Source organism: Scylla paramamosain, unplaced genomic scaffold, assembly GCF_035594125.1.
Source record: "Scylla paramamosain isolate STU-SP2022 unplaced genomic scaffold, ASM3559412v1 Contig153, whole genome shotgun sequence".
In the NCBI taxonomy this organism is placed as follows: Eukaryota; Metazoa; Arthropoda; class Malacostraca; order Decapoda; family Portunidae; genus Scylla; species Scylla paramamosain.
The window spans coordinates 88,130-100,035 of NW_026973818.1; the positions used below are offsets into that span (position 1 = coordinate 88,130).

Sequence of the window (11,906 nt, forward strand, 5' to 3'; positions counted from 1 at the left end):
TCTCTCTCTCTCTCTCTCTCTCTCTCTCTCTCTCTCTCTCTCTCTCTCTCTCTCTCTCTCTCTCTCTCTCTCTCTCTCTCTCTCTCTCTCTCATTTTTAACACTCCTAAAAAATAATCCTTATACCCTATTTGCCCTGTTTCTGGCCTCTATGCATTGTTTTCCTAGACGGAGTTCAGAGCTAGCTATAACTAAATCTTTTTCGTACTCTGAACCTACCAGAGTTTCGTTGCTTATTGTGTACCTACTGTGTGGGTTTCCTCTACCTACGCTAAGTACTTTGCATTTGTTGATATTGAACTGCATTTGCCATCTGTCCGTCCATTCGTTCATCCTATCTAAGTCTGCCTGCAAGGCGATGGCATCCGATTCTGACCTAATTAATCTACCTATCTTTGTGTCATCCGCAAATTTACTAACATCACTACTAATTCCACTATCCAAGTCATTGATATATTTTAGAAATAACAATAGCCCTAATACTGATCTCTGTGGCACCCCACTAATTACATGACCCCTCTCGGATTTCGAGCCGTTTATTACCACTCTCTGTCGCCTGTCGCTAAGCCATGACCCTATCCAGCCTAACACCCTCCCATCTATCCCGTGTGCCCTAACCTTTCTCAGGAGCCTTTGATGGGGTACCTTGTCAAATGCTTTACTAAAGTCCAGATATAAGATATAACTATCACCATTATCTACTGCCTCGTACACCTTACTGTAAAAACTTAACAAGTTTGTCAGGCAAGACTTCCCCTTCGTGAAGCCATGCTGTGACTGATTTATCAAGTTATGTTTGTCTAAATGCTCCCTAATGTTCCTCGCTATTATTGACTCTAATATTTTACCTACAACTGAAGTTAAGCTGACAGGTCTATAGTTAGACGCTAAAGTTTTATCTCCTTTCTTAAAGATGGGTACTACATTAGCCTGCCTCCACATTACTGGTACCTCACCCGACTCCAGTGATTTCCTAAAGACAGAAACTAACGGCTCACTAATAACCTCTTTGCATTCCTTAAGTACTCTGGGATATATTTCATCTGGTCCTGGTGTCTTGAACTTTTTTAGCCTATCTATTTCCTGTTCCACTATCTCCCTAGTTATGGAAATATCTGTCAACTTCTCATTCTCATCTGCTCTAAACATCTGTTCACTGTTTGGCATATCCTGTATGTTTTCCTGGGTGAAGACAGTTACTCATTCAGAATCTTACTAATCCCCTCCCCAGAACTAACCAGCTCCTTAAATGGACCTACAGCGTCCTTATTCTTCGTCCTGTATACCCGATAAAATCCCTTGAAGTAAATGAGATGTAATAGTGCTGGACGAGAAACGAGGGGTGATCTACAGTCCCTTCATGAAAAAAAAATATTAACTTGAAATAATTCTCAGTAATAAGTGAGATACAAGTGTCGTGAGTGAGAGGCTGCAGGTGATCTTGAGTCCCTCCATGAAAAATGTTACCTTAAACTTGGAATAATCTTGCACAATAAACGATCTTACAGTTGTTTTAGTTGTCAACGTGAAGATCAGCAATAAAGACACGTTGTTCCCTGTCACTGTAAAAGGCTGCCGCACATCCCTAAATTGTACCTTGTTGCTTGGCGTGCACTACACACACCTCTGTTATGGATGGGAGTGATGGGTGGATACAGACAGCCATGTTTTATACAGGCCTTGTACAGGGATCGCTACGTGTGGGCCTCATGGCTTCTGCCAACCTCCATTACTTGCTTTCTTTAGGGACTGCCACCTTACTAGACTTTTTTTTTTTTGTACTTATTGGCCTTGACCAGTGTCCCATCTTGCCTAAAAAAAAAAGTACAGGAAAGAAAAGAGAATAAAAGCTTCCCAGTGTTAAGCAACAATTTTATTTTTTGAGATGTGTTTGAACAAAAAAAAAAAAAAAAAAAGGAAAAACTGCAGTCAAAAGGTTAAGTTAGATAATCTGGTGAACATGTTTAGCGCTTCCTGTGCGGGGCTGCGATCATCTGTACTACAAGTCCCAGGCAGCGTCAGGATGCACAGTGGTAGTAGTCATGAAGTTTTATTTATTCATATATAAGATTTTTTTTTTCTTACTTTATCTGCACTCACTTCTGTTCCTAAATAAACATATGGTTAAAATGTGCAGCCATGTTAGCTTTTGGAGCAATTTTATTTGTATTAGTATTTATCTCTTCATGTATTCATCATTCATTTAGTTATTGATATATTTACGTATTCATTTTTCAACACAGGAAGTCCATGTTCTTGTATTGATATTTATTTATTCATATATTGTTGTTTTCACTTAATTATTAATTTACGTGTTCATTTTTAACACTGAGGATTGATGTTCCTTTGTTTGTGATTTGGTGTACACTGATGGAGCAGTGGTGGTGCCGGCTTGTTTCATTATTCATTTGCTCATCATCACAACAACAGCCTTAGGAAGTGAAGGAATGCATGTGTGTGTGTGTGTGTGTGTGTGTGTGTGTGTGTGTGTGTGTGTGTGTGTGTGTGTGCGTGTGTGTGTGTGTGTGTAATACATACTGGGTTTGTGATACATAATTCTAAGGTTCTTGTTTAATTAATCACAGTGTGTAAGATTGCAATGGTCAACAAAGTATGTAGGTGTTTGTGTATCTGTGTACACAATAATAAAGATCAATGAACAAAGAGAGCGGCACCAGTAGGGGACAAGAGGTGGTCGACTAGTGAAGTGCAGCGAGGCACGCGTGGTTATGAGCACTGATGGACGCCCCGCCAGTGATGACGGTTCTGTCTACCTGTATACCAGGCCGGCAATCCCTCACCGCTGGACCAAACACCAGTATTCTCAAAGTGTTCTGGAGAGAATCTTTTAAATTTAGAGCATCTTTATGAAAGAAAAGAGGAAGAAAAGAGTAGAATATCCAATGTCTAGGCAGTATTATGCTCAGAGAAGGCTGTACAATAAGTAATGAGTGCTTTGGAGTACTTTGTCATTAAAGAAACTTGTCAAATACCAGTAAAGAGGTAACTCTCTCTCTCTCTCTCTCTCTCTCTCTCTCTCTCTCTCTCTCTCTCTCTCTCTCTCTCTCTCTCTCTCTCTCTCTCTCTCTCTCTCAATGTCAATCAAACGTTCATTTGTAGCTCCGTCCTCGTGGACACGGGCCTCAATAATGCCGGCGGGCGTGGAAGGCGTCGTACGCAGCCTCCTCCCACGTGGTTACGAAGGGACGCCCGTCGCTCCCAAACACCCGCAGGGAGGGCGAGGGCCAGACGGCCGTCCTATCGGATACCGGCTGTTAGTGGGTACTCGCGACGAGCCGTGCCTCGCTCTTAGTACAGGAGGCTAATGCCTTGCGGCGGGCCCTTCGCCGCCTCGTAGTGCTCGTCCCGCCATGAGTCGCCGGGTTAGCAGTAGCTTCAGTCACCAAGGGACCCCTGTCGTTCTCAGACGCCCGCGCTGAGGGGGAGGCCCAAATGGGCGTCCTGTCGGGTGTGCGACTCCTCTTGGTGCAATCAGCACACGAGGTTTTCTCTGCACGCGGCGGCCGAGCAACACTCTTCATCCTCGCGGCTGATGCCTCATTTTCTGCTGCTGCGCGAGTTTCTTCGGGCTTCGCGGCAGCCCCGCCTTCTGCTGAAGCTTTAAGAGCTTCAGCTAAGGCCCTGCGGCGGGTCCTTCGCTTCTGGGAGGCGCTCAACTTGATCTCAGTGGCTGCAGCTGCAGCAGCCTTATTTTCTGATGACACGCGAGTTTCTTCGGGCTTCGCGGCAGCCTCACTTTCTGCAGAAGCTTTAAGAGCTTCAGCTAAGGCCCTGCGGCGGGTCCTTCGCTTCTGGGAGGCGCTCAACTTGATCTCAGTGGCTGCAGCTGCAGCAGCCTTATTTTCTGATGACACGCGAGTTTCTTCGGGCTTCGCGGCAGCCTCACTTTCTGCAGAAGCTTTAAGAGCTTCAGCTAAGGCCCTGCGGCGGGCTCTGCGCTTCTGAGTGGCACTCATCTTGATCTCAGTGGCTGCAGCTGCAGCAGCCTCATTTTCTTCTGAGGCGCCTGTCTCGCAGTGAAGTATCAGACTGTAGGGAAGGCAGCTGGTCTGTGGGGCGAACACGTCCAGGCCTTTCTCCTCCGCCTCATCCACTTCCTGAGCCCAGGTCTTGACAGCCTTGGGCTCCAGCTGCAGGTACACGTGGGCTGAGGGCAGGTCATCCATGTGGAAGAAGACGACGCGGTCCGTGGCCTGCGTCAGGAGGTGGTCCGTCTCGTGCTTGTTGGTGCCCATGACCAAGGTAGTGGGAGGGTCGACAGCGGAGCTATGGAAGGTGCGGGCGGCGCCTTGCGGCCACGGCAGCAGCTCGTGTGTGGTGGAGGGCGCGGCGGAGGGCGGGGCGGTAGCCATCATGCTGTTGTTCTCGGCCTTGCCTAGGGAGGCCTTGCCCTGCCATGCAAGCCGCGGACACTCTTCCCAATACGACTGCTTGGAGCCTGAGTCGTCAGCGACATCGTCGTCGAAATCAGAGTCGCTGTGGTCAGGCTCCTCCACTGCAGGCTGGGCCGCCATGCTCTTGTCCCCCACAGGCTGTTCCTTCACAGCCTCTTCCAGCACAGCCTCTTCCATCAAATGCTCTTTGATCTCCTGCTCCTCTATCAGATGTTCTTTAACCTCTTGTTCTTCCATCAGAGTTTCTTTGACCTCTTGTTCTTCCATCAGAGGCTCTTTGACCTTTTGTTCTTTCATCACATGTCCTTCGACCTTTTGTTTTTCCATCATATGATCTTTGACCTTTTGTTCTTCATCAGATGTTGTTCGACCTCTTGTTCTTCGAGTAGATGTTCTTTGACCTCATGTTCTTTCATGAGATGTTCTACATCAGGTCCCTGCATAACAGATTCCTTCACAATAGTTTCTTCTTTAGCAGTAGATTCTTGCACCATAAATTTTTCCATAACGTGTTTTTGCTTAACATGTTCTTGCTTAAAATGTTCCTCTTTAACATGTTCTTCCATAACAGTTTCTTCCATAATAGTTTCTTCCTTAAGATGTTCTTCCATAACAGTTTCTTCCTTAAGCTGTTCTTCCTTAAGCTGTTCTTCCTTAAGATGTTCTTCCATAACAGTTTTTTCCTTAAGATGTTCTTCCTTAAGATGTTTTTTCATAACAGTTTCTTCCTTAAGATGTTCTTCTTTAAGATGTTTTTCTTCAAGATGTTCTTCCATAAGATGTTTTTCTTGAAGATGTTCTTCCATAAGATGTTCTTCTTTAAGATGTTCTTCCATTACATGTTCTTCCTTAACAGTGTGGTGCAGCGCAGACTCTCCGAGATGAGTCAGCACAGGCAGAGCCTCTTCCAGGGAAGTGTGTACCATAGCAGGCTTTTCCTGGCCACGCTTCTTGCGTGTGAACAGCCGCAGGAAGGCGTGGATGAAGGCGCAGCATCCAGCCTTCCTGGGCGCCTTGTTGCGCTTGTCTGGCTTGGTCTTGTTCATTGCTCCTCGCTTTGATGAGTTTGCGTGTTTCTCTGCACTGATTGTCGCCACTGTCTGTTTCTCTCCACTATAACTGTTGTCACCGTCTGAGTCCCGGTCATGCCAAAGAGTCACACAGTGTCTCTCTTTCGGCAGCAGGTGCGGCAGGGTTAGGTTTAGCAGGAACTGGGCCCCACAAAGCAACACAACAGGAGATTGGAGTTAGCGCTCCACGGCTGTTTGAAGTGGCGCCTGTGATTGGCTAGCGTGGTGGATGATGGACAGTGATTGGTTGGCGTTGTGAGGAATTAATTGGGTGGTAAATATATATATATATATATATATATATATATATATATATATATATATATATATATATATATATATATATATATATATATATATATAGATAGATAGATAGATAGATAGATAGATAAAAGGGAAAGCTAGATAGATAGATGGATAAATAAATGTGTATTTATGGATAGACTGGGATTGAAAGATAGTTAGGCAAAATTGGTGTCACAACACCTCAGCTTTCATGAATGAATTGCATTCAAACTTGTAATAAAAGTTTGATGAAGAGCATTGCATCAGAACAGCCTCCATTACGTCAAACACTTCTGCTTCTCTCAACAAAAGTTACATATTTTCATTGCACAATTATTTTTGTAGGCTTTGATTTTATTTTATTTCATTTTTTTTTATTTACCAACACAACCAACATAACCCAGACTCGCTAACCAAATTAATCTTTAAAAAAGAATTTAGGCAATCTTTTTTTTCTTGTAATAATTCAGCCTCTTTAACCAAATTAGCCTTTAAAAAGGACTATGGTCATTTTTTTTGTAATAATTCAGCCTCTTTAACCAAAATTGGCCTTTAAAAAGGACTAAGGCAATTTTTTTTGTATTAATTCATCCTTTTAAACAAATTAGCTTTTAAAGAGGACTAAGGCATTTTTTTTTTTTGTAGTAATTCAACCTCTCTAACCAAATTAGGCTTTAAAGAGGACTAGGGCAATTTTTTTTTTTTTTTTTTTTTTTTAATAATCCAGCCTCTCCAACCACATTAGGCTTTAAAGAACACCTCCCCCCTCCCCTCCTGCCGCTGGGTGAAGGTCCTTTAAGTTGCCCCACAGCTTAAAGCGTGTATTATTATTATTATTATCATTATTATTATTATTATTATTATTATTATTATTATTATTACTATTATTATTATTATTAGTTATTATTATTATTAACAATTATTATCAATCATTTAGTAGGTAGGTAAACAGACAGGGATTCACACACACACACACACACACACACACACACACACACACACACACACACACACACACACACACACACACACACACACACACACACGACAAATTAACAACATTTCTACATAACTAACAGGAGAAACACACTTGAGAATTCGGCAAAGCGTCTCTATGAATTTGAAAATAGTCTTGATGAGAGAGCTAAGCGTTTTTAAGGGGAGGCGTCGCCAAAATAAAGTCAAATTCAACTTTTCCAGCCTTTTTCTAAAAGTTACCCTGAAAAAGTTGCAGCACACATCACGCATTTTGTGGAAATTTGGCAGCCGTACGATAATTTTTTCCTGTCAATTAAATAAAGTTGCAATATCAATTTTGATGTCCCCACCCTTGCAGAAAATACTGTTTTCTATTCACTGTTCTTAGGTTTCATTTTGCCACCTTTTTTTATAATCTTTTTTTCCTTATATATATATATATATATATATATATATATATATATATATATATATATATATATATATATATATATATATATATATATATATATATATATATATATATATATATATATATATATATATATACACAAAAATTGTCATCATACACGTGGCAAGGTACTAGAAGAGGACGTCTGGAGCCTGCCCAAGCCGACACAGCCAAGTCGAGTCACAGGCTGTGTTGTGGCTGGAACGCTCCTCAAAGGGTATCATTTTTTTTTTTTTTTTTTTATGTAGGAAGGACACTGGCCAAGGGCAACAAAAATCTAATAAAAAAAATGCCCACTGAAATGCCAGTCCCATAAAAAGGTCAAAGCAGTGGTCAAAAATTGGTGGATAAGTGTCTTGAAACCTCCCTTTTGAAGGAATTCAAGTCATAGGAAGGTGGAAATACAGAAGCAGGCAGGGAGTTCCAGAGTTTACCAGAGAAAGGGATGAATGATTGAGAATACTGGTTAACTCTTGCGTTAGAGAGGTGGACTGAATAGGGGTGAGAGAAAGAAGGAAGTCTTGTGCAGCGAGGCCGCGGAAGGAGGGGAGGCATGCACTGCGCTCATTGCTGCCTACCTGTTTGAGTCACTTTTCCAGCTTTTTTCAAGGTTTCTTGTACTCTAGCAGCATGGGACGTCCTTTCAAGGAGGTGCTGCATGGAAGGAGTGCTTCAAGGAATCTGGCCGAAGCACAAGAAAGACAAGAACTCATGACGTGTCAGTTAGTGACGTCGTGAGCCGCCACCTCACGCGGCCACCCACCGGCGTTCACCCTCACGCCCGTCTCAAGGGACGCATGCAAAGCCAAACCAAAGCCTGCACTCCAAGTTGTGGTCAAAATGCAGTGAGACAAAGTTTGAGGGACAGAAAAGAGTGGACTTCACTGTAAAAGTTACGATCCTCGACCACAACTTTGGGTACAGAGAGCGTCACTGCTGGGGCGCCTTGGGTCACGTGCACCTGCGCACACTTTGACAGGTCGTGAAGCTCAAGAGGGCTAAAGAAGAAGCCCCCGGGAAAAGAAAGTGAAGAAGAAGCAGGAAGCTCCCACAGACGATAAGCCAGGAGACTTCTAGTACAACACACACACACACACACACACACGCACACACACACACACACACACATGTGAACACAAAAATGGGCATATCAGGAAAGTGCAATTATTGTACTTCTGAGGAAAATGACTCCATTAGTTTTGAACATAATAAAAACAAGAACTGCTGGAAGACGAATGGATGATAAACATTTTGCTGGTATGTTTTTTTTTTTTTTTTTCTAATTGAACAAACATCGCCGATATAATTTATTGAAGGAGTATAAAAGAAGAATTTTGGGATACAAAATGGTGATCTTGGAAGTTTTTTTGCACATGAATGGTGAGACATATAAAGAAAACTGTACCGCCAGTTTATAACTCTGGGTTTCATCAGTATATCTTCCCAACATCGTAGAAATCGAGTAAATTTCCGTTTCTACCTTCTTCTCTTACAAACATAAAAGAAAAAAAAAAGCTAATACTCGTATTCCTGCAAAAACTACTTCAGCTATTATGGACAAAAAAAAAAAAGATGTTATTGCTTTTACTGAAGTCATTAAGTAAAGCATACCTCAGGATAAATGTATTGCTATGAATGTAGCCTCCAGCAGCACTGGGCAGCGCCTCCCTTAAAGGTGTTTTTATGGTTCCAGTGACAGATAAACATTTCTACATTGCCAACAGGAGAAATACTCTTCAGAATCCGGATAATTGTCTCTGTGGCCTTGGAAAACAGTCGTGGTGAGAGACCCAACTGTGTTTTATTTATTTATTTATTTATTTATTTATTTATTTATTTATTTTATTTTTTTTATTCCTAGTAACAGATTGACAAGATTTCTACATTATTGACAGGAGAGAACCGAGCTGATCGTCTCTGTGGCCTTGAAAGATAGTGGTGGTGAGAGAGCCAAGCGTTAATGAATACTGAGCCTGGGTGGGTCTGCTGAGCCGTGCTCTGCTCACACCTAAAACTGTGGGTTCGTTTATGCAGCGCAGCAGTTCCTTTCACAATCCAAGGCGTCGTGATGGTGACATCCTTGTCGTGGCTTCATTTCGTCTACATGGTGATGTGCATCTAGAGAATATCAGTTGGTGCTGTTCTGTGTTTAATTAAGGAACGAGTTGAAACAAAGATTTAATCAAGCTTCGTTACAACCGCTATGCACTGAGGTGAAGGACGGGTCTCGGTAGTACTGCATTACTTAACAGTGAATTGTAACAGATGCTTAGATAGAATGTTAACACTACAGCAATGACAAGGTAAAACAGACGGCGGCATGCAACACTTTGCGTCAGGAACAACACAGGGAAGATCCAGCGCCGCGCCGGTGTCAGGATGTAAAGGCGATTCGCAGACCGTGCGCCGCGACTGTCACCAAAGTGCGCCTCCTAATTTTCCTAGATAGGTAGGGCGTTAGTGTTGCGTCTTGTAGTAAGTCTGCACTACGCTGACTGCAGGGTTGGTGCGCCGGCAAAGTCCAAGATGTGTGTGTGTACCTTTAGCGCGCTACTAAGGCTCTGCTTTCTCATCACCATTAATTTCAAGGGCTACAGAAATTATTAGTCCAGCTCTCCTGACTGTCTCCCCTTTTAATAACGTATAAACTTTGTTAATCTGTCTGTACAACCGTAGAAACGCCCTTCAAAACCCGGATAGCTTCAAGTACAGCGTTTGGAATGTAGTGGAGGTGCGGCGTGATGTTTGAGAATACTGAGCTGAGCAACAAAGTATCTTAGCCACTGGTATGGTCTGCAATTCCTCACAAGCCACGGGGAAGATATGAGCAAACACAACACCAGCAGTTTTGTCGACGCTTATGTTTACTGTATGCTGTTTACTTACGATACAACCTGGTGTGGTGGAGTGCCTGCTGGGAGACACAGAGACACAAGGCCGCACGCTGCCTCACCTCTCCCCCCACGTACTAAATGACCGGCCATCAGTCTGCATGAGGGTGAATGAACGCCTCAGGCTCGGCGCTGTTTGGCCGCCGCGAACTGCCCATGCCCGACACACACCACTGAGTGCTTGGAGGTGGCGCCAAGCAGGGCGGGGCGGACACTTTCCCACGGGTTGCACGGGGTGACCAGACACCAGCCGCCCACTTGTCCCACCAGTGAATATTGTCTAGCGTACTTCAGTTTGTTCTGCCTCGTGTTTCGTGGAGCGGAATACAATATACTAAAGAAGGTCGCGGGTTTGAGGGTTGGTCTTCGCCGGCAGCACTGGGCCGCGGGCTGGAGGCTGCCGGCCTTTGCTTTAGTCACATTTTGAGCGGGGAAGCCGCCTGCACGTGTTGCCGCCGGCTTGCTGCTGTAGTGCTGTGTTCTCCATGTTTGTTATATTTACCTGTTTCTTTCCAGCATTTCATGACATCGCAGTATTTCTGTTCAAATTTGTAATGTGTATTGAATCCTTAGCTCGTGACTTCTAAAATACTGGATCATCTTACACGTTTCTGTCACGCACTTAATAAATAATCTTGTGCTCTGTGATTACCAGTACGGTTTCTTTTCCTCGCCTGGTGATGGTGGCGCCCTGCCCGAGGGTATAAACAGCCCGTCAGTCACAGCGGTGAGGTAATACACTGCAACAATCCTTACTGGAGCGATGCTTTGCCTACAGGAAGGAGAGAGAGAGAGAGAGAGAGAGAGAGAGAGAGAGAGAGAGAGAGAGAGAGAGAGAGAGAGAGAGAGAGGTGGAACTGCAACAGGATTACGAAAACAAGGAAACACAATCGAGAAATTTCCGGTTGGCGATATAAAACTTGAATAGATGAAAGAAATGTTTATTTTTTGGTTGGTGAAGGAAAAAAACGAAAAACTAGAAATGACAGTCAGAAATGACAGAAAAAAAAATAAGATAGACAGTTAGGAAGCGTCAAACCACAGCAGGGAGCGGCGATCTGAAGGGAAGACTCTCGCGACACAGCGCACGCCACCTGAATGATGGATAATAGTGGTGCAATTAAGACAATAATGTAAACAATACACTCTAGACAACAAGAAAGGATGTTTTTCTCTTTCCTTGTTATTTGGCACGTTTTTCCCTAATTACTAAACTCCCTGAGACATTTTTTGTTGCTGTAGAACATAAGACCACAAGAACACAAGGGTTGGTGCAGGAAGCCACCAGGCCTACACGTGACACTCCCTGTATGAAACACCTGCCTGTTTGCACCTAAACTTGTCTAATCTTCTTTCAAAGCTCTCTCATGGCTCAGCACTAATATCCTAATTACTGAGGCCGTTCCATTCATCCTCCACTATTTGAAAACCAATTCCTTCCTATCTTTTTCTTAAACCTAAATTTTTCAAGCTTTAATCCGTTATTGTTTGTTCTATCCTGATTACTGATCCTGAGAATGTTGTTTGCGTCCCCCCTTGCTATGTCACCTGTACCACTTAAAAGACTTCTATCAGGTCCCCTCTTAACCTACGTCTCTCTAAGCAGTGTAAATTCAACAACTTCAGTCTCGTTTCTACGGCCACCTCCAAGCATTATACTGACTAGAAACTGCTAATCTATTATTTTAATTTATTTATTTTTTTTTTCTTGTCGATGCTTATCAAAAATGTAATGGCTTTTAGTGCTGTCAAGGGTTGGGTGTCGCAGTGAAAGTTAGAATCACAATCGGGAGAGGCGAGGCGAGAGAGGACGGACG

The 11,906-nt window shown here is 43.3% G+C and overlaps 2 protein-coding genes across 2 annotated transcripts; both read right to left on the reverse strand.

Moving 5' to 3' along the window:
- Positions 1 to 3,274: 3,274 nt before the first annotated feature.
- LOC135099594 (uncharacterized abhydrolase domain-containing protein DDB_G0269086-like) lies at positions 3,275 to 4,741 on the reverse strand. The gene has a single exon (XM_064001987.1). The coding sequence runs from the start codon at positions 4,739 to 4,741 to the stop codon at positions 3,275 to 3,277; it is 1,467 nt and encodes a 488-aa protein (XP_063858057.1).
- Positions 4,741 to 5,460, reverse strand: LOC135099595 (gelsolin-related protein of 125 kDa-like). Its single transcript, XM_064001988.1, has one exon. It carries the CDS (start codon positions 5,458 to 5,460, stop codon positions 4,741 to 4,743), a length of 720 nt encoding a protein of 239 aa, XP_063858058.1.
- Between the last annotated feature and the right edge of the window lie 6,446 nt (positions 5,461 to 11,906).

Coding starts and splice junctions, on each gene's coding strand:
- LOC135099594 (XM_064001987.1), bottom strand. CDS start 4,741: ATGGAAAAACAAAAGGTCGAAGGACATGTGATGAAAGAACAAAAGGTC.
- LOC135099595 (XM_064001988.1), bottom strand. CDS start 5,460: ATGAACAAGACCAAGCCAGACAAGCGCAACAAGGCGCCCAGGAAGGCT.